General features: G+C 68.7%; 1 protein-coding gene across 6 annotated transcripts in view; it reads right to left on the reverse strand.

The window, feature by feature from the left end:
* DNMBP (dynamin binding protein) overlaps positions 1-21275 on the reverse strand; it is an 88302-nt gene that overhangs the window by 2147 nt on the left and 64880 nt on the right. For 5 of the 6 annotated variants that reach the window (XM_075934443.2, XM_075934444.2, XM_075934446.2 and 2 more), the window contains 12 exons: positions 20721-20908; positions 18784-18883; positions 16963-17110; positions 16234-16251; positions 13476-13675; positions 5921-6051; positions 5546-5650; positions 5277-5405; positions 3534-3866; positions 2921-3103; positions 2640-2838; positions 2142-2530 (listed from right to left, as the gene is read on the reverse strand). In XM_075934443.2, coding sequence (XP_075790558.2) covers positions 2142-2530; positions 2640-2838; positions 2921-3103; positions 3534-3866; positions 5277-5405; positions 5546-5650; positions 5921-6051; positions 13476-13675; positions 16234-16251; positions 16963-17110; positions 18784-18883; positions 20721-20908 — 2123 coding nt within the window. The remainder of the gene's footprint in view (positions 1-2141; positions 2531-2639; positions 2839-2920; positions 3104-3533; positions 3867-5276; positions 5406-5545; positions 5651-5920; positions 6052-13475; positions 13676-16233; positions 16252-16962; positions 17111-18783; positions 18884-20720; positions 20909-21275) is intronic. The other variant, XM_075934445.2, reaches the window with a different exon arrangement.

Consider the following 21275-nt stretch of genomic DNA (forward strand, 5'->3'; position numbering starts at 1 on the left):
GATGATACCGAGCTGGGAGGGGTTGCGACTAATCTGCAGGATAGGGTCATAATTCAAAATGATCTGCACAAATTGGAGAAATGGTGTGAGGTAAACAGGATGAAGCTTAATAAAGACAAATGTAAAGTGCTCCACTTAGGAAGGAACAATCAGTTTCACACATGCAGAATGAGAAGCGACTGTCTAGGAAGGAGTACGGCAGAAAGGTGTCCAGGGGTCATAGTGGACCACAAGTTGAATATGAGTCAGCAGTGTGATGCTGTTGCAAAGAAAGCAAACATGAATCTGGGATGCATTAACAGGTGTGTTGTGAGCAAGACACGAGAAGTCATTCTTCTGCTCTACTCTGCACTAGTTAGACCTCAGTTGGAGAATTGTGTTCAGTTCTGGGCACCGCATTTCAAGAAAGACGTGGAGAAATTGGAGAAGGTCCAGAGAAGAGCAACAAGAACGATTACCGGTCTAGAGAACATGATCTATGAAGGAAGACTGAAGGAATTGGGTTTGTTTAGTTTGGAAAAGAGAAGATTGAGAGGGGACATGAGAGCAGTTTTCAGGTGTCTAAATGGGTGTCATGAGGAGGGAGAAAACTTGTTCATCTTGGCCTCTGAGGATAGAACAAGAATCAATGGGCTTAAACTGCAGCAGGGGAGGTTTAGGTTGGACATTAGGAAAAAATTCCTAACTGTCAGGGTGATTAAACACTGAAATAAATTGCCCAGGGAGGTTGTGGAATCCCCATCTCTGGAGATATTTAAGAGGAGGTTGGATAAATGTCTCTCAGGGATGGTCTAGACAGTATTTGGTCCTGCCATGGGGGCAGGGGACTGGACTCAATGACTCTCGAGGTCCCTTCCAGTCCTAGTGTTCTAGGATTAACACTTCCTTACTAAATAAAATCATGACTAGTGTGGAGAAATTAAGACCTCTTCCATACCCTTCCCATGCAGAAAATCCCAGTGTTATTATTCCTGTCACATACAGAAGCTGTTCTCAAGCCCTCAGCATTTTTATTGCCCTTTACTGAACATTTTCCAATGCCAAGAGATCTTTTCTGAGATGGGTGAGCACGTCTGCAGACATCTGCACGATGTGGGTGGACCAGGGATTTATATAGTAGCAATGTGTGTGTGTCTCATTGTTATTCCTTTTCGTAATGATCCCTAACCTGCCGTTTGGTTTCCTGACTGCTGCAGTGGGTGTTTTCAGAGCGCACTGGGTGTTTTCAGAGCGCGCGGGGTGTTTTCAGAGCGCGCCCGGGGTGTTTTCAGAGCGCGCGCTGGGTGTTTTCAGAGCGCGCGGGGTGTTTTCAGAGCGCGCAGGGTGTTTTCAGAGCGCGCCCGGGGTGTTTTCAGAGCGCGCGCTGGGTGTTTTCAGAGCGCGCGGGGTGTTTTCAGAGCGCGCAGGGTGTTTTCAGTGCTCCCAGATCTCCTTCCAGAGCAGTAACAGCTCATTTAAACCCGTCACTCGATGGCTGCTCTGGAGCTTGCTTCCCAGCGCCCGTGACCTTTCACGTACCAATACTGAATTTCACCTGCCGTTGCGCGGCCTGTCACTCAAGTGTTGTGAGATCCCTTTGCGGCACTTCACAGCCTGCTTTGGACTTTGCTATCGTGAGCAGGTTGGGATCATCGGCACATTGCGCCACCTCCCCGATAACCCTTTCTCCAGATGGTTTATGAATGGGCTGCATAGGATGGGTGCCAGGACAGACCTTGGGGGACCCCGCTAGTTACCTCTCTCCACCGTCTGTTAGCCTGTTACTGACCCACGAAAGACTCTTAGCCCCTGGCAGCTCACTTCGGTGAGGGACCCTGTCTAAGGCTTCCTGGCAACCTGAGCACCCTCTGGCCACTGGGTCCCCCGTGGCCACATGCTGGTTGACCCCTGGAGGAATTCTAGGGCATCGCTCCCCGGGCCTTGCCCTGCTCACTACACGCAGTACGGCGAAGGGCTGGTGCTGAGGGCAGGCGTTTCCCTGCTGCCCTGCGCTGCAGAGACCAGTCCACCCTTCTCCCATGCTCCTCACAAGGGACGGGAGCGAGAGACCAACCCTGGCTCCCTATGCTAGCACTCCTTCCCGAGGGGCGGCCTTTGCTCAGCCAAGGGTGTGGCCTGCAGCCCCACCCCGGGGCGCTTACCTGGTTGCCCTCAGACTCGCTGCTCTCCAGCCCAGAGTCTCTGTCGTCCACGGAAGGGGCCGGCCTGAGAAGCCCACTGCGGGTGTGGGAGCTGCCGCTCGGCTCAGGACTGGAGTGTGGGTGAGCTGGCGCAAGGCTGGACTCCCCAGGCCCCGTTCTATCAGAGGCGCTGGCGTCTGGCTCAGGGGGGGTCCCCAGAGGGCAGCAGGGACCCCCCTGAGCGGCACCCTGCGGAGATGGCTGGGTGAAGGTGCCGGTCGTGCCGCTGGGGTTGAAGGAGCTCCCGTGTTCAGACTCACTGGAGGAGTGGCTGCCCACCGAGACATCGGAGTGGCTGCGCCGGGGGTTGTAGGGCTTCAGGAAGGAGCTGTACACGAAGCCTTTGGTCACTGCAGAGAAGGGAGGGGCGGGTCAGAGATGAAGGGGAGAGCACAGGAGACAGGCCCAAGAGGGCACCTCCCCCGGATTACGGTTTGCTGGAGGCGCGAACCCACCTACCTCCATTGTCAATGAGCCAGCGGTTCTGGCTGCCCATGGGGTCCTTCTTCTTGAGCACCCCCACGAGATCCCCCTCCAGCAGCGAGACGTCCAGGTCCTGCGCGGCATTGACATTGCGCTCGGCCTGGAAGAGTTTCTCCGGGGGGTACCTGGCCAGGAGGGCGGCTCGGAGCTCACCCGACTGCAGCATGTAGCTGGGCTGGAGGGGAACATGGAATCCATGAGAAGGCCCTGCCGGGCTCCCCAGGCCCAGCCCCTGAACCAAGGTGGAGGGGACTCACCAGGCCCAGGAGCGGCTGCCGCCTGGCAGACTGGCGCTCCATGCTCCTCCTCTCCAAGGGTCTCTTGGCAGCCGCCTGGGCCTCCGGGAAGAAGGTGAAGGCCTGGAGCTGCTGGAGGACTCGGCTGTGCTCCTCTTGGAAGATGGTGATGAGGTTCCCTTCCCTGCCGGCCACCCGCAGCAGCTGGCAAAGGGGCAGAGGCAGGAAGCCAACGTCAGCAGAGCTGCGCAATCCCAGAGACCCAGCAGCCATAGGGGAGCTCAGGAGACAAGCCAGAGGCTGGTCTAGGATCTCAGCGCAAGGCCTGAGCCAGGCACGGAACTGCCCCTCGCCCTGAGCGGGTCCCTAAGGTGGGGTGGGGCGGGGCGGGGCCTCCCTCACCTCCCCCGCGGTGCCCACCCAGACAGAGGGGAGTCCTGCCGATCCAGCAGCCCCAGCCACTTGGAGCAGGGGAGCCGACAGGCGCAGCCTTGAGGGGAGGCCAGAATCTGACGCGACGGCAGCCGCTGCACACAAGGGGACAAGCTTCCGGCAGCAGAAGCTCCCCTGGCAGCTGACGCCACGAGGCAGGAGCAGCTGCTCTCCCCTGCCAGGCCGGGCGGTGGGCACTCACCGACAGCAGGGGCCGCAGCTGCCCCAGGGCCAGGTGCACGAAGTGGCAGTGGGCCCTGGCATAGCCCCGCAGGCAGCTGGCAAACAGCTCCTTGGCGCAGCGCTGGAAGGCGGGCAGCTCGTCCAGCAGCTGGGCGTTCAGCGCCTCGTAGTTGTTGCGAGCCGACTGCAGCTCCTCCAGCGTCCGCTTGTCCTTCAGCTTCTCCGCCCGCTCCGTGCAGTTGTGGAAGTCCAGGAGCTTGTCGAAGCGCTTCTGCACCAGCTTGTGTGGCCCCGAGAACATGCTCAGCAGCTGGCTGAGAGGGGCGATCACCAGCCGCTCCGCCCTCTCTCTCTGGAAGACGGAAACGAGAGGCGGTGAGGGGCAGCCCCCTGCTGCCTGCTCTGCCCGGGCAGACGGCTCTTGGATTTACCCCGCTAGCTGCATGCGTCCCAGTGCAGGGCTCCTCGCTGTGCCCCCGCGACAGCGGAGTCCTCTCGGGGGCACGAGCCGTGCACTGAGAGTCGGGGTCCATCAGCCTCCCGCAGCGTCGTCGGATCCCTCCTGGTCACCCCGACCCCCGAATCTTCCCTCTCTCCCAGGTACATGCAGAGCGGCCTGGCGCGCTTTCTGGGTGGTGCCCGAGGGGCCGGGTGGGGGGAGGGTCAATCCCCCACAGGGTAAGACTGCATGCTAGGCACCCCTTTGTCAGCAGTGTCAAACACCCGCTTCACCCGAAACCCTCCCCCTCCGGCTCACACCCCCTGCTTCACCCGAAACCCTCCCCCCCCCCGGCTCACACCCCACGTTTCACCCGAAACCCTCCCCCCCCGGCTCACACCCCCCGCTTCACCCGAAACCCTCCCCCCCCCGGCTCACACCCCCCGCTTCACCCGAAACCCTCCCCCCCGGCTCACACCCCACGTTTCACCCGAAACCCTCCCCCCCGCGGCTCACACCCCCCGCTTCACCCGAAACCCTCCCCCCCGCGGCTCACACCCCCACTTCACCCAAAACCCTCCCCTCCCGCTCACACCCCACGTTTCACCCGAAACCCTCCCCCTCCGGCTCACACCCCCTGCTTCACCCGAAACCCTCCCCCCCCGGCTCACACCCCCCGCTTCACCCGAAACCCTCCCCCCCCCGGCTCACACCCCCCGCTTCACCCGAAACCCTCCCCCCCGGCTCACACCCCACGTTTCACCCGAAACCCTCCCCCCCGCGGCTCACACCCCCCACTTCACCCGAAACCCTCCCCCCCGGCTCACACCCCCCGCTTCACCCGAAACCCTCCCCCCCGGCTCACACCCCCCGCTTCACCCGAAACCCTCCCCCCCGCGGCTCACACCCCACGTTTCACCCGAAACCCTCCCCCCCCCGGCTCACACCCCCACTTCACCCAAAACCCTCCCCTCCCGCTCACACCCCACGTTTCACCCGAAACCCTCCCCCCCGGCTCACACCCCCACTTCACCCAAAACCCTCCCCCCCGCGGCTCACACCCCACGTTTCACCCGAAACCCTCCCCCCCGCGGCTCACACCCCACGTTTCACCCTAAATCCCCCTCTGTTACCATAACTCTCCGTCGGTTACGTTTTGCCTGTGACTAGCTAGTAGAACCCAGCCTCCCACCCGGCCCCACAGCCTCCTGCAGCTCCAAGCAGCAGGCCCCCCGCCCAGCTGGCTCTCTGCAGAGGACGTGCCGGAAGCTGCGCTGTCAGGGCCACGTTCCCCGCAGGGCCCGCGGGAGCAGGCTCACTCACGAAGCTGGAGAAGAGCTGGTCGCTGATGAGCTGGTGCACGTTCTGGAGCTGCTCCAGATCCCCGCTGCCCTGCCGCCTGCACAGCTCCCACATGCTTGCGGCTGCCTGCACCTTCCCACAGGCCGACTCCTAGGCCAGGGACACAGCAGTGAGCGCACGGCCCCTGCTGCTGAGGGCTGGCCAGAGCCCCCCCGCTCAGCCAGCGCCCCGAGACCAGGCCCCGCCCCGAGTGCGGCTCCCCCCCGGCCGCCAGTGGCGTGGGGACTCACCCGGACGTGCTGCAGGTAGAGGGAAAGGTCGCGGATGAAGGATTTGATCAGCCGCTCCTGCATCCGGAAATTCTTCTCCGTCTCCTCAAAGGCCTCGTCCTTCAGCTGGGACAGAGAGTGGCTCAAGGCCCAGCCCCGACTATCCACGGGGCACAGAGCAGAGACAGGCCTGGGCAGGGCAGCCCCCGGGCAGCGAGGGGAGGGGCTGGGCCCTGGCTGCCTCGGAGGCAGAAGCCCTGGGACGACAGAGGCCCAGGCTCTGCCAGCCCCCCTTGCGCGCCGGTTCGGGATCCCCAGGCGAGCCGCAGGGGGCACCGCCAGCGGGGAAGGCCCGCGGGACCCGCTTCCCTCTGCTCCCGCGGCCTGACGGCTCACCTGGGGGGCCAAGCCCGTGAGCTGCTTGAGGTGGCTGCTGACACGGTTGGATTTCTTGATGATGGAGTGGAAGTTGAGCTTCGAGATCTTCTCCATGAGGCTGTCCTCGTCCCCCTTGCGGTACTTCAGCACTGGGGCGGGAGCACCGGGAGTCAGAGCCACACGCGGCAACGGCCCCGCGCCACGAGACTGAGCCCGGCGCTGCCTCTCCCAGACCCCTCCCTGCGCCACGAGACTGAGCCCGGCGCTGCCTCTCTCCAGACCCCTCCCTGCGCCACGAGACTGAGCCCGGCGCTGCCTCTCTCCGGACCCCTCCCTGCGCCACGAGACTGAGCCCGGCGCTGCCTCTCTCCAGACCCCTCCCCGCGCCACGAGACTGAGCCCGGCGCTGCCTCTCTCCGGACCCCTCCCTGCGCCACGAGACTGAGCCCGGCGCTGCCTCTCTCCAGACCCCTCCCCGCGCCACGAGACTGAGCCCCGGCACTGCCTCTCCCAGACCCCTCCCTGCGCCACGAGACTGAGCCCGGCGCTGCCTCTCTCCAGACCCCTCCCCGCGCCACGAGACTGAGCCCCGGCGCTGCCTCTCCCAGACCCCTCCCTGCGCCACGAGACTGAGCCCGGCGCTGCCTCTCTCCAGACCCCTCCCCGCGCCACGAGACTGAGCCCGGCGCTGCCTCTCTCCAGACCCCTCCCCGCGCCACGAGACTGAGCCCGGCGCTGCCTCTCTCCAGACCCCTCCCCGCGCCACGAGACTGAGCACGGCACTGCCTCTCCCAGACCCCTCCCTGCGCCACGAGACTGAGCCCGGCGCTGCCTCTCTCCAGACCCCTCCCTGCGCCACGAGACTGAGCCCGGCGCTACCTCTCTCCAGACCCCTCCCTGCGCCACGAGACTGAGCCCGGCGCTGCCTCTCTCCAGACCCCTCCCCGCGCCACGAGACTGAGCCCGGCGCTGCCTCTCTCCAGACCCCTCCCTGTGCCACGAGACTGAGCCCGGCGCTGCCTCTCTCCAGACCCCTCCCTGCACCACGAGACTGACCCCTCCCTGCGCCACGAGACTGAGCCCGGCGCTGCCTCTCCCAGACCCCTCCCTGCGCCACGAGACTGAGCCCGGCGCTGCCTCTCTCCAGACCCCTCCCTGCGCCACGAGACTGAGCCCGGCGCTGCCTCTCTCCAGACCCCTCCCTGCACCACGAGACTGACCCCTCCCTGCGCCACGAGACTGAGCCCGGCGCTGCCTCTCCCAGACCCCTCCCTGCGCCACGAGACTGAGCCCCGGCGCTGCCTCTCTCCGGACCCCTCCCTGCGCCACGAAACTGAGCCCGGCGCTGCCTCTCTCCAGACCCCTCCCTGCACCACGAGACTGACCCCTCCCTGCGCCACGAGACTGAGCCCGGCGCTGCCTCTCCCAGACCCCTCCCTGCGCCACGAGACTGAGCCCGGCGCTGCCTCTCTCCGGACCCCTCCCTGCGCCACGAAACTGAGCCCGGCGCTGCCTCTCTCCACACCCCTCCCTGCGCCACGAGACTGAGCCCGGCGCTGCCTCTCTCCACACCCCTCCCTGCGCCACGAGACTGAGCCCGGCGCTGCCTCTCTCCAGACCCCTCCCTGCGCCACGAGACTGAGCCCCGGCGCTGCCTCTCTCCAGACCCCTCCCTGCGCCACGAGACTGAGCCCGGCGCTGCCTCTCCCAGACCCCTCCCTGCGCCACGAGACTGAGCCCCGGCGCTGCCTCTCTCCGGACCCCTCCCTGCGCCACGAAACTGAGCCCCGGCGCTGCCTCTCTCCAGACCCCTCCCTGCGCCACGAGACTGAGCCCCGGCGCTGCCTCTCTCCAGACCCCTCCCTGCGCCACGAGACTGAGCCCGGGGCTGCCTCTCTCCACACCCCTCCCTGCGCCACGAGACTGAGCCCCGGCGCTGCCTCTCTCCGGACCCCTCCCTGCGCCACGAAACTGAGCCCGGCGCTGCCTCTCTCCAGACCCCTCCCTGCGCCACGAGACTGAGCCCCGGCACTGCCTCTCTCCAGACCCCTCCCCGCGCCACGAGACTGAGCCCCGGCGCTGCCTCTCTCCAGACCCCTCCCTGCGCCACGAGACTGAGCCCGGCGCTGCCTCTCTCCACACCCCTCCCTGCGCCACGAGACTGAGCCCGGCACTGCCTCTCTCCACACCCCTCCCTGCGCCACGAGACTGAGCCCGGCACTGCCTCTCTCCAGACCCCTCCCTGCGCCACGAGACTGAGCCCGGCGCTGCCTCTCTCCAGACCCCTCCCTGCGCCACGAGACTGAGCTCGGCGCTGCCTCTCTCCAGACCCCTCCCCGCGCCACGAGACTGAGCCCCGGCCCTGCCTCTCTCCAGACCCCTCCCCGCGCCACGAGACTGAGCCCCGGCGCTGCCTCTCTCCAGACCCCTCCCTGCGCCACGAGACTGAGCCCGGCGCTGCCTCTCTCCGGACCCCTCCCTGCGCCACGAGACTGAGCCCGGCGCTGCCTCTCTCCGGACCCCTCCCTGCGCCACGAGACTGAGCCCGGCGCTGCCTCTCTCCGGACCCCTCCCTGCGCCACGAGACTGAGCCCGGCGCTGCCTCTCTCCAGACCCCTCCCTGCGCCACGAGACTGAGCCCGGCGCTGCCTCTCTCCGGACCCCTCCCTGCGCCACGAGACTGAGCCCGGCGCTGCCTCTCTCCGGACCCCTCCCTGCGCCACGAGACTGAGCCCGGCGCTGCCTCTCTCCAGACCCCGCCCTGAGCCACGAGACTGAGCCCCGGCGCTGCCTCTCTCCGGACCCCTCCCTGCGCCACGAGACTGAGCCCGGGGCTGCCTCTCTCCACACCCCTCCCTGCGCCACGAGACTGAGCCCGGCGCTGCCTCTCTCCACACCCCTCCCTGCGCCACGAGACTGAGCCCGGCGCTGCCTCTCTCCACACCCCTCCCTGCGCCACGAGACTGAGCCCGGCGCTGCCTCTCTCCACACCCCTCCCTGCGCCACGAGACTGAGCCCGGCGCTGCCTCTCTCCAGACCCCTCCCTGCGCCACGAGACTGAGCCCCGGCGCTGCCTCTCTCCGGACCCCTCCCTGCGCCACGAGACTGAGCCCGGCGCTGCCTCTCTCCAGACCCCTCCCTGCGCCACGAGACTGAGCCCGGCGCTGCCTCTCTCCAGACGCCTCCCTGCGCCACGAGACTGAGCCCGGCGCTGCCTCTCTCCGGACCCCTCCCCGCGCCACGAGACTGAGCCCCGGCGCTGCCTCTCTCCAGACCCCTCCCTGCGCCACGAGACTGAGCCCCGGCGCTGCCTCTCTCCAGACCCCTCCCTGCGCCACGAAACTGAGCCCCGGCGCTGCCTCTCTCCACACCCCTCCCTGCGCCACGAGACTGAGCCCGGCGCTGCCTCTCTCCGGACCCCTCCCCGCGCCACGAGACTGAGCCCCGGCGCTGCCTCTCTCCAGACCCCTCCCCGCGCCACGAGACTGAGCCCGGCGCTGCCTCTCCCAGACCCCTCCCTGCGCCACGAGACTGAGCCCCGGCGCTGCCTCTCTCCGGACCCCTCCCTGCGCCACGAAACTGAGCCCCGGCGCTGCCTCTCTCCAGACCCCTCCCTGCGCCACGAGACTGAGCCCCGGCGCTGCCTCTCTCCAGACCCCTCCCTGCGCCACGAGACTGAGCCCGGGGCTGCCTCTCTCCACACCCCTCCCTGCGCCACGAGACTGAGCCCCGGCGCTGCCTCTCTCCGGACCCCTCCCTGCGCCACGAAACTGAGCCCGGCGCTGCCTCTCTCCAGACCCCTCCCTGCGCCACGAGACTGAGCCCCGGCACTGCCTCTCTCCAGACCCCTCCCCGCGCCACGAGACTGAGCCCCGGCGCTGCCTCTCTCCAGACCCCTCCCTGCGCCACGAGACTGAGCCCGGCGCTGCCTCTCTCCACACCCCTCCCTGCGCCACGAGACTGAGCCCGGCACTGCCTCTCTCCACACCCCTCCCTGCGCCACGAGACTGAGCCCGGCACTGCCTCTCTCCAGACCCCTCCCTGCGCCACGAGACTGAGCCCGGCGCTGCCTCTCTCCAGACCCCTCCCTGCGCCACGAGACTGAGCTCGGCGCTGCCTCTCTCCAGACCCCTCCCCGCGCCACGAGACTGAGCCCCGGCCCTGCCTCTCTCCAGACCCCTCCCCGCGCCACGAGACTGAGCCCCGGCGCTGCCTCTCTCCAGACCCCTCCCTGCGCCACGAGACTGAGCCCGGCGCTGCCTCTCTCCAGACCCCTCCCTGCGCCACGAGACTGAGCCCGGCGCTGCCTCTCTCCGGACCCCTCCCTGCGCCACGAGACTGAGCCCGGCGCTGCCTCTCTCCGGACCCCTCCCTGCGCCACGAGACTGAGCCCGGCGCTGCCTCTCTCCAGACCCCTCCCTGCGCCACGAGACTGAGCCCGGCGCTGCCTCTCTCCAGACCCCTCCCTGCGCCACGAGACTGAGCCCGGCGCTGCCTCTCTCCGGACCCCTCCCTGCGCCACGAGACTGAGCCCGGCGCTGCCTCTCTCCGGACCCCTCCCTGCGCCACGAGACTGAGCCCGGCGCTGCCTCTCTCCAGACCCCGCCCTGAGCCACGAGACTGAGCCCCGGCGCTGCCTCTCTCCGGACCCCTCCCTGCGCCACGAGACTGAGCCCGGGGCTGCCTCTCTCCACACCCCTCCCTGCGCCACGAGACTGAGCCCGGCGCTGCCTCTCTCCACACCCCTCCCTGCGCCACGAGACTGAGCCCGGCGCTGCCTCTCTCCACACCCCTCCCTGCGCCACGAGACTGAGCCCGGCGCTGCCTCTCTCCACACCCCTCCCTGCGCCACGAGACTGAGCCCGGCGCTGCCTCTCTCCAGACCCCTCCCTGCGCCACGAGACTGAGCCCCGGCGCTGCCTCTCTCCGGACCCCTCCCTGCGCCACGAGACTGAGCCCGGCGCTGCCTCTCTCCAGACCCCTCCCTGCGCCACGAGACTGAGCCCGGCGCTGCCTCTCTCCAGACGCCTCCCTGCGCCACGAGACTGAGCCCGGCGCTGCCTCTCTCCGGACCCCTCCCCGCGCCACGAGACTGAGCCCCGGCGCTGCCTCTCTCCAGACCCCTCCCTGCGCCACGAGACTGAGCCCCGGCGCTGCCTCTCTCCAGACCCCTCCCTGCGCCACGAAACTGAGCCCCGGCGCTGCCTCTCTCCACACCCCTCCCTGCGCCACGAGACTGAGCCCGGCGCTGCCTCTCTCCGGACCCCTCCCCGCGCCACGAGACTGAGCCCCGGCGCTGCCTCTCTCCAGACCCCTCCCCGCGCCACGAGACTGAGCCCCGGCGCTGCCTCTCTCCGGACCCCTCCCCGCGCCACGAGACTGAGCCCCGGCGCTGCCTCTCTCCAGACCCTTCCCTGCGCCACGAGACTGAGCCCCGGCGCTGCCTCTCTCCAGACCCCTCCCTGCGCCACGAGACTGAGCCCCGGCGCTGCCTCTCTCCAGACCCCTCCCTGCGCCACGAAACTGAGCCCCGGCGCTGCCTCTCTCCGGACCCCTCCCCGCGCCACGAGACTGAGCCCCGGCGCTGCCTCTCTCCAGACCCCTCCCTGCGCCACGAGACTGAGCCCCGGCGCTGCCTCTCTCCGGACCCCTCCCCGCGCCACGAGACTGAGCCCGGCGCTGCCTCTCTCCAGACCCCTCCCTGCGCCACGAGACTGAGCCCGGCGCTGCCTCTCTCCGGACCCCTCCCTGCGCCACGAGACTGAGCCCCGGCGCTGCCTCTCTCCAGACCCCTCCCTGCACCACGAGACTGAGCCCGGCGCTGCCTCTCTCCAGACCCCTCCCTGCGCCACGAAACTGAGCCCGGCGCTGCCTCTCTCCAGACCCCTCCCTGCGCCACGAGACTGAGCCCGGGGCTGCCTCTCTCCAGACCCCGCCCTGCGCCACGAGACTGAGCCCGGCGCTGCCTCTCTCCAGACCCCTCCCTGCGCCACGAGACTGAGCCCGGCGCTGCCTCTCTCCAGACCCCTCCCTGCGCCACGAGACTGAGCCCCGGCGCTGCCTCTCTCCAGACCCCTCCCTGCGCCACGAGACTGAGCCCCGGCGCTGCCTCTCTCCAGACCCCTCCCTGCGCCACGAGACTGAGCCCCGGCGCTGCCTCTCTCCAGACCCCTCCCTGCGCCACGAGACTGAGCCCCGGCGCTGCCTCTCTCCAGACCCCTCCCTGCGCCACGAGACTGAGCCCCGGCGCTGCCTCTCTCCGGACCCCTCCCCGCGCCACGAGACTGAGCCCGGGGCTGCCTCTCTCCAGACCCCGCCCTGCGCCACGAGACTGAGCCCGGCGCTGCCTCTCTCCGGACCCCTCCCTGCGCCACGAGACTGAGCCCCGGCGCTGCCTCTCTCCAGACCCCTCCCTGCGCCACGAGACTGAGCCCCGGCGCTGCCTCTCTCCGGACCCCTCCCTGCGCCACGAGACTGAGTCCCGGCGCTGCCTCTCTCCGGACCCCTCCCCGCGCCACGAGACTGAGCCCCGGCGCTGCCTCTCTCCAGACCCCTCCCCGCGCCACGAGACTGAGCCCGGCGCTGCCTCTCTCCAGACCCCTCCCCGCGCCACGAGACTGAGCCCGGCGCTGCCTCTCTCCAGACCCCTCCCCGCGCCACGAGACTGAGCCCGGCGCTGCCTCTCTCCGGACCCCTCCCCGCACCACGAGACTGAGCCCGGCGCTGCCTCTCTCCAGAACCCTCCCCGCGCCACGAGACTGAGCCCGGCGCTGCCTCTCTCCGGACCCCTCCCCGCGCCACGATACTGAGCCCCGGGGCTGCCTCTCTCCAGACCCCTCCCCGCGCCACGAGACTGAGCCCGGCGCTGCCTCTCTCCGGACCCCTCCCCGCGCCACGAGACTGAGCCCGGCGCTGCCTCTCTCCAGACCCCTCCCTGTGCCACGAGACTGAGCCTCGGCGCTGCCTCTCTCCAGACCCCTCCCTGCGCCACGAGACTGAGCCCGGCGCTGCCTCTCTCCGGACCCCTCCCCGCGCCACGAGACTGAGCCCGGCGCTGCCTCTCTCCGGACCCCTCCCCGCGCCACGAGACTGAGCCCGGCGCTGCCTCTCTCCAGACCCCTCCCTGCGCCCACGAGACTGAGCCCGGCGCTGCCTCTCTCCAGACCCCTCCCTGCGCCACGAGACTGAGCCCGGCGCTGCCTCTCCGAGACCCCTCCCTGCGCCACGAGACTGAGCCCGGCGCTGCCTCTCTCCAGACCCCAGACCTCCACCCCGCCCGGCCATGGCCCCGCCCAGCCGTCCTTCCCCTCCCACCTGCCCTCCGCCCGGCCACGGCCCCGCCCAGTCGTCCTTCCCCTCCCACCTGCCCGCCTCCTGGCCACGGCACCAACCCCTCCTTCACCTCCCACCTGCCCTCCTCCCGGCCACGGCACCGCTCAGTCGTCCTTCCCCTCCCTCCTGCCCTCCGCCCGGCCACGGCACCGCCCCCTCCTTCCCCTTCCCACCCTGCCCTGGAGCCCTGCTGTCACATCCGTTCCACGGCAGCTCGCTGCCACACGCCCTCGGTGCTCACCCAGGTCCTTGCGGCGCTTGTGCTCGTTGATGTTGCCGTTTATCTCCTTGGCTGCGAGGACAGCAGCGGCCAGGGGGGCATGGTCAGGGTGCGAGTCGGGCGTGGCGCTCAGCAGCTCCATCAACAGCAGCGGGTAGCGCATCACCCTCTGCACCGGCTTGATGAGGAAGGAGCCCAGGTTGATGTAGTTTGTGCAGCCCCTTGGCAACGAGCAGGAAAGAGACGCACCGAGCTTCAATCCAGCGCCACGCAACGGCGCCTCCCCCAGCCAGCTCGCCCGGGCGCCAGGAACGCACCCCAGTGACTCCCGCCCCCCTCCCCAGGCTCCTAGAGCCCCAGGCATCCACCCCCAGCCAGCTCGCCCGGGCGCCAGCACGCACCCCAGTGACTCCCGCACATCAGTGACACCCACCCCCCTCCCCAGGCTCCTAGAGCCCCAGGCATCCACCCCCAGCCAGCTCGCCCGAGCGCCAGGCACGCACCCCAGTGACTCCCGCACCCCTCCCCAGGCTCCTAGAGCCCCAGGCATCCACCCCGAGCCAGCTCGCCCGAGCACCAGGCACGCACCCCAGTGACTCCCGCACCCCTCCCCAGGCTCCTAGAGCCCCAGGCATCCACCCCCAGCCAGCTCGCCCGGGCGCCAGGCACGCACCCCAGTGACTCCCGCACCCCTCCCCAGGCTCCTAGAGCCCCAGGCATCCACCCCCAGCCAGCTCGCCCGGGCGCCAGCACGCACCCCAGTGACTCCCGCACCCCAGTGACTCCCGCCCTCCTCCCCAGGCTCCTAGAGCCCCAGGCATCCACCCCCAGCCAGCTCGCCCGAGTGCCAGGCACGCACCCCAGTGTCTCCCGCACATCAGTGACTCCCGCCCCCCTCCCCAGGCTCCTAGAGCCCCAGGCATCCACCCCCAGCCAGCTTGCCCGGGCGCCAGGCACGCACCCCAGTGACTCCTGCACCCCTCCCCAGGCTCCTAGAGCCCCAGGCATCCACCCCCAGCCAGCTCGCCCGGGCGCCAGGCACGCACCCCAGTGACTCCCGCACCCCTAGTGACTCCCACACCCCAGTGACTCCCGCACCCCAGTGACTCCCGCCCCCCTCCCCAGGCTCCTAGAGCCCCAGGCATCCACCCCCAGCCAGCTCGCCCAGGCGCCAGGCACGCACCCCAGTGACTCCCGCACCCCTCCCCAGGCTCCTCGAGCCCCAGGCATCCACCCCCAGCCAGCTCGCCCGAGCACCAGGCACGCACCCCAGTGACTCCCACACCCCTCCCCAGGCTCCTAGAGCCCCAGGCATCCACCCCCAGCCAGCTCGCCCGGGCGCCAGGCACGCACCCCAGTGACTCCCGCACCCCTCCCCAGGCTCCTAGAGCCCCAGGCATCCACCCCCAGCCAGCTCGCCCGGGCGCCAGGCACGCACCCCAGTGACTCCCGCAGCCCTAGTGACTCCCACACCCCAGTGACTCCTGCACCCCAGTGACTCCCGCACCCCTCCCCAGGCTCCTCGAGCCCCAGGCATCCACCCCCAGCCAGCTCGCCCGGGCGCCAGGCACGCACCCCAGTGACTCCCGCACCCCTAGTGACTCCCACACCCCAGTGACTCCCGCACCCCAGTGACTCCCGCCCCCCTCCCCAGGCTCCTAGAGCCCCAGGCATCCACCCCCAGCCAGCTCACCCAGGCGCCAGGCACGCACCCCAGTGACTCCCGCACCCCTCCCCAGGCTCCTCGAGCCCCAGGCATCCACCCCCAGCCAGCTCGCCCGAGCACCAGGCACGCACCCCAGTGACTCCCACACCCCTCCCCAGGCTCCTAGAGCCCCAGGCATCCACCCCCAGCCAGCTCGCCCGGGCGCCAGGCACGCACCCCAGTGACTCCCGCACCCCTCCCCAGGCTCCTAGAGCCCCAGGCATCCACCCCCAGCCAGCTCGCCCGGGCGCCAGGCACGCACCCCAGTGACTCCCGCACATCAGTGACACCCACCCCCCTCCCCAGGCTCCTAGAGCCCCAGGCATCCACCCCCAGCCAGCTCGCCCGAGCGCCAGGCACGCACCCCAGTGACTCCCGCACCCCTCCCCAGGCTCCTAGAGCCCCAGGCATCCACCCCGAGCCAGCTCGCCCGAGCACCAGGCACGCACCCCAGTGACTCCCGCACCCCTCCCCAGGCTCCTAGAGCCCCAGGCATCCACCCCCAGCCAGCTCGCCCGGGCGCCAGGCACGCACCCCAGTGCCTCCCGCACCCCTCCCCAGGCTCCTAGAGCCCCAGGCATCCACCCCCAGCCAGCTCGCCCGGGCGCCAGCACGCACCCCAGTGACTCCCGCACCCCAGTGACTCCCGCCCTCCTCCCCAGGCTCCTAGAGCCCCAGGCATCCACCCCCAGGTCCCTCTCTTGCCTCAGTCCTGACCCCACCATCTCCCTGCCCTGCATCCTGGAGCCCAGACCTGGACCCGAACTTCGGACTGAGTCTGTGAGAATTGTCTGCACTCGACATGCCCGGGCCCGGTCCCGGCTCTGCTGGAAACCCTGGGCACAAAGCCCCCCCCCCGGCCCAGCCGCAAACCCTGGGCACAAAGCCCCCCCCCCGGCCCAGCCGCAAACCCTGGGCACAACCCCCCCCCCTGCAAACTGTGGGCACAAAGCCCCGCCCCTCCCCGGCTCCAGGCAGCACCACTCGATTCCCGCACACGCCTCGGGCAGGAGGGGTTAGTGCTGGGAGGGGGCAGGGCCAGGCATGCAGTGAGTAAGGGCGAGGGGCACTTACCACTCCCTGTACAGGCTCCTGCAGGGCCGCGGAGGGTGGAAAAGCAGAGAGAGGCAGCTAGTTAATGGGACAATCAGGTGTTGGCTCCAGCAGCCACCACCTCTGCCCTGCAGCGATGCTGGGAGCCAGCTGCCTGCTCTGCCCCAGAGCCCAGACCAGGGCCCATTAGCCTTTCGTGACCCTGAGCCAGGTCCTGAGTGTCAGCCAGGCCCTCCCCAGACGTGCTGTTCTCTGTAGCCCTGTTACTGGCAGGGCCCTGCAGATGCCCTGCCTAAGGCAGGAGGGGGAGATGGCAGGTTGAGGCCAGGGGCCCTCTCTTCTGCTAAAGCCTCCAAGCACATGTCGGCCTGCGGAACTCCTCGCCACAGGAGGTTCTGAGGACCGGGACTTGAACAGGGTTCAAGAAAGAGAATGGAGGTTGGGTCCATCCATGGCTGGTAGCCAGGATGGGCGGGGAGGGTGCCCCTGGCCTGTCAGAGGCTGGGAATGGGCGATGGGAGGGGTCGCTTGATGATTCCCTGTTGTGTTCCCTCCCTCTGGGGCAGCTGGCTCTGGCCACTGTGGGCAGATGGACACTGGGCTGGATGGCCCTTGGGTCTGGCCCCGCCTGGCTGCTCTTGCGGGGGCAGGGGAGTCTGCTGAAGGGGCAGGAAGGCGGCTCCCGGCTCAGCAGTGCTCAGGATGAGGGGCAGAGGGAAAGAGGTGGGGCGGGGCGGGGCAGGCTCTCACCTCAGGCTCTCCAGGGAGTCCAGCAGGTGTTTCTGGACCCTCTCGTCCTTCTCGTAGGCCTCCAGCAGCGCAATGGCCTCATCGTGGTTCTGGCAATACACTTTGTACACCTCCTCCAGCCCGGCCCGGTGCTCCAGGAACGCCGGCCCTGCGGAGCGGAGCACGGCCCAGCCTGAGTTGTGCCCAGCACCGGGCCTGGCCTGGCGAGATGCTCAGAGCTATGTGCTCCCCTGCACAGGCCCCCGGGACCTCCTCCTGCGTCTCCGCCCGCTGGCACTGCTGCCAATGCCCTGCTTAGCGCGTGGCCCAGAGCCGGCAAGCTGGGTTACAGGAGGCACAGCAGAGGCAGAAGCAGCCACGTGGGGCGAGCCGGAGAGCGGTCCACGCTGCAGTGCGGGCAGCAGGGTCGGCTCCCGCCTGCCTGGCCATTCCCTCGGTGTCACAGCACACGGAACGGGGTTTTCACACACATGGGGAGGGCGGGGAGTCAGCAGGGTCGGCTCCCGCCTGCCTGGCCATTCCCTCGGTGTCACAGCACACGGAACGGGGTTTTCACACACATGGGCAGGGCGGGGAGTCAGCAGGGTCGGCTCCCGCCTGCCTGGCCATTCCCTCGGTGTCACAGCACACGGAACGGGGTTTTCACACACATGGGGAGGGCGGGGAGTCAGCATGGTCGGCTCCCGCCTGCCTGGCCATTCCCTCAGTGTCACAGCACACGGAACAGGGTTTTCACACACATGGGGAGGGCGGGGAGTCAGCAGGGACTGGCTCGTGGCCATGGAGAGAGGTCAAGAGCACAGATCGACCTTCTTCCCCCCCCAGCTGCTACCAGGGTAAGCAGCCCTGGGCCAGCCAGCGGCCTCCTCCCTCCCGGCTGCAAGATGGCCGTGACCACGGCGATGGGGGGTTGGCTCACTGCGCGTGCGTCCCTAGAGCGTGTGGGCGGTGCCAATGGACCCGTAGCCACGCTGTGACTGGCGGCAGAGGGGGCACACAGCCCTCACCATCAGCGCAGGGTGCAGTGGCGTCTCCCTCTAGCACCAGCGGCAGGGAAACTGAGGCAGCGGAAGCCGGCGGAGTCTGGCCACCCCGTGCGTGGCAGCGGTGAACAGAACGTCTCGTGGGGCAAAATGGCTCTGGGCTCCACAGGCCCCACACGGCCCCCTCCAGCCATCCTGCCCTTGGCTCCAAGCGCAGGCAGCTCATGGGACCCGGCCACCGGGACGGAGCTGTGCTCCTGAGAACTCGGGGGATGCCAGAGAGTCGAGCTCCAGCAAGGCAGAGGGGTCTCTGGAGCAGAGAAGCTGCCTCTGGCACAATGCTCCAGGGCAGCCAGCCACACAGGAGGCACAAGGCCAGGAGGGATGCAGGCACCGAGCAGCCCTGAGGCTTTGCCAGGACCAGACCAGGCCAGGGGGCTGGCGGGGTGCCCGAGGACGGGCTGGGGGCAGCTGCCAAGGGGCTTTCAGACAAGTCAGAGCACGCTCGCTGACGGCTCCAAACCCCTTGGCCTGCGTGCAGGAGAACACTGGGGCAGCCGGGGAAGCGAGGGGAGGGGCAGGCGGCCAGGGCCGGAGGAAGGGCAGAGAGTGGGGACACCCTGAGGTGCGCCAGGGAATTTCCAGGGGGACTCAGGGCAGAGGGAGCCTCGGGAGGCGGTGAGGGGGGGGAATGTAGGAACCCCCATGTCCCAGTGCACAGACCCAGCAGGCACGGAGCCTTCTCCCGGGGCAAGGGCCTGGCTGCAGTGGCTGCGCATGGGACAGGCAGCAGGGCCAAGGCGGGGAGGCAGCAGGTGAGCTGAGCACCCCCCCATACCAATGGCCTCCGCAGCCTCCAGGGTGCACAGCAGCTGCTTGGAGAAGCTAATCACCATCTGCATGTTTCCAAAGAGCCCCTCACAGTCCACGCTCTGCCCCTGAAAGACAGAAGGGAGGACTCCAGCTGGGAGAAACACGCATGCCCAGGCCCCGCCGGGCCCCCCGAGCCCACGTAGCAACCCCACCCAGGCACCCCCACCTCCCCGAGCAGCCCCCGCCTCGCACCGTCCCCCCACAGCCCGCTCGGCACCCCCACGGCAACCCGCCTCGCGCCCCCGTCCCGCCCCGGCAACCCGCCTCGCGCCCCCGTCCCGCCCCGGCAGCCCGCCTCGCGCCCCCGTCCCGCCCCGGCAGCCCGCCTCGCACCCCCATCCTGCCCTGGCAACCTGCCCCTGTCCTGCCCCGGCAACCTGCCTCACACCCCCCAGCAACCTGCCCCGTCCCGCCCCAGGAACCCACCTCGCGCCCCCGTCCCGCCCCGGCAACCCGCCTCGCGCCCCCGTCCCACCCCGGCAACTCGCCCCTGTCCCACCCCAGCAACCCGCCTCGCACCCCCGTCCTGCCCCGGCAACCCGCCTCGCGCCCCCGTCCCGCCCCGGCAACCCGCCTCGCGCCCCCGTCCCGCCCCGGCAACCCGCCACTGTCCTGCCCCAGGAACCCACCTCGCGCCCCTGTCCCGCCCCGGCAACCCGCCTCGCACCCCGGCAACTCGCCTCGCGCCCCCATCCCGCCCCGGCAACCCGCCCCTGTCCCACCCCAGCAACCCGCCTCACGCCCCCGTCCCACCCCCGGCAACCCGCCTCACGCCCCCGTCCCACCCCAGCAACCCACCCCGCGCCCCCGTCCCACCCTGGCAACCCGCCTCGCACCCCTGTCCCGCCCCAGGAACCCACCTCGTGCCCCCGTCCCGCCTCGGCAACCTACCCCCATCCCGCCCCCGTCCCGCCCCGTGCCCCCGTCCCGGCAACCCCCCCCGTCCCGGCAACCCACCTCCCGCCCCCATCCCTCCCCAGCAACCTGCCCCCATCCCACCCCAGCAACCCGCCTCGTGCTCCCGTCCCGCCCCGGCAACCCGCCCCCGTCCTGCCCCAGCAACCCGCCTCGCGCCCTCGTCCCACCCCAGCAACCTGCCTCGCGCCCTCGTCCCACCCCAGCAACCTGCCCCCGTCTCAACCCAGCACTCCCCATCCCCGAACCACCAGCTGTTCTGAATAGCTGGTGGGCACCCGTGCTCCCCAGACTCTGATTGGCCGGGGAAGGGGGAGCGGCAGGGTGTCTGTGGGCAGGATTGACCTGCTTGGCCCTACAGTAACCCCACCAATCTACCTCCTTAAGTCCCCAGCAGCCTCAGCCTCTGCTCCCTGACCAAAGATCATTGATGCCCTCTGGCTCCCACAGGGACCTCGCTCATGCACCCCTGCTCCCCAACACAGCACATTCTGCCACTTACCTCCACAGCCATTCAACCACACACTCTGCCCCCGCCCCCACCAGGCATGCCTGCGACCCCCCAGCCGCCTCTCCAGGCCCCTGTCCAGAGCAGTGCAGCTAGCAACGGAAAACCTCACTCAGGGGCTGCACCCCACATCCATCGTCCCCTGGCAGACGTGTTCTCTCAGGCCACCAAAGCCAGAACAGCTCCAAGCCGACGCGGCTCTACCCCACCGGTACCTCTCCTGTGGAACTCACTGCCACTGGACTGGGGATGGGAAGTGCTTGGCAATACTCAGAAGAGGGCTGGACATTTCTATGGCTAATGAGAATGGTCCAAGTATCCTGAGCCACAGCAGAAAGGACAGCCAGCGCTAAACGACACCACGAGCAGGGGATTCCACGACTGCCACTGGGGTCCATGCCCCGGAGCAGCCAGCCGGTGCCGTGGTCAGAGACTCAGTGCACCCTGCTCTGATCCCGGACTCCGCAGCGGCTCCCCACCTGCGCCTGCTGCAGAGGCACCATGATCCGCTCCACACACATCTCCAGGTCGCGGATGTAATCCCGTTCGGTCTGCAGGAGCTCCTCAATGACCTTTGACCTTTTCTCCAGCATCCTTTGCTTTTCCGTGGCAGCTGTGCCGGCTGCTTCCTCCAGGGCCGTGGGCCGCGAGGAAAGGAGGGTCATTTCTGAAAGACACAGGCCAGGTCAGCGCCAGGCCCCTGTGCCGCCCGCATCCTCCGGGCCAGCCCAGCCCAGCTGCAGGGGAGCAAAGGGGTCCAGGCAGATCTAATGGCCACACACACGGTGCTGGGGAGGGGGAGGGGGAGGGAGCTGGGCGGGGGCCTTGGGGAAGGAGCAGGCCAGAGGTGAAGCCCGGAGATGCCCCGTCCCAATTTCGGGCCCTTGTGTTACACAGGCCCCCCCCCCCGCCCCATGTTGTCACCCTAGCTGGGGGGAGGGGCGGCAGGAGAGGTGCCAGCTCTCCCCTGGGTACATCACAAAGCGGGCGTCTCCGGGCCCAAGGGCCACAGCCGGCAGGAAGGGCCTTTGCCA

The sequence above is a fragment of the Pelodiscus sinensis genome, chromosome 8, assembly GCF_052426305.1.
Source record: "Pelodiscus sinensis isolate ZL-2025 chromosome 8, ASM5242630v1, whole genome shotgun sequence".
NCBI lineage: Eukaryota > Metazoa > Chordata > Testudines > Trionychidae > Pelodiscus > Pelodiscus sinensis.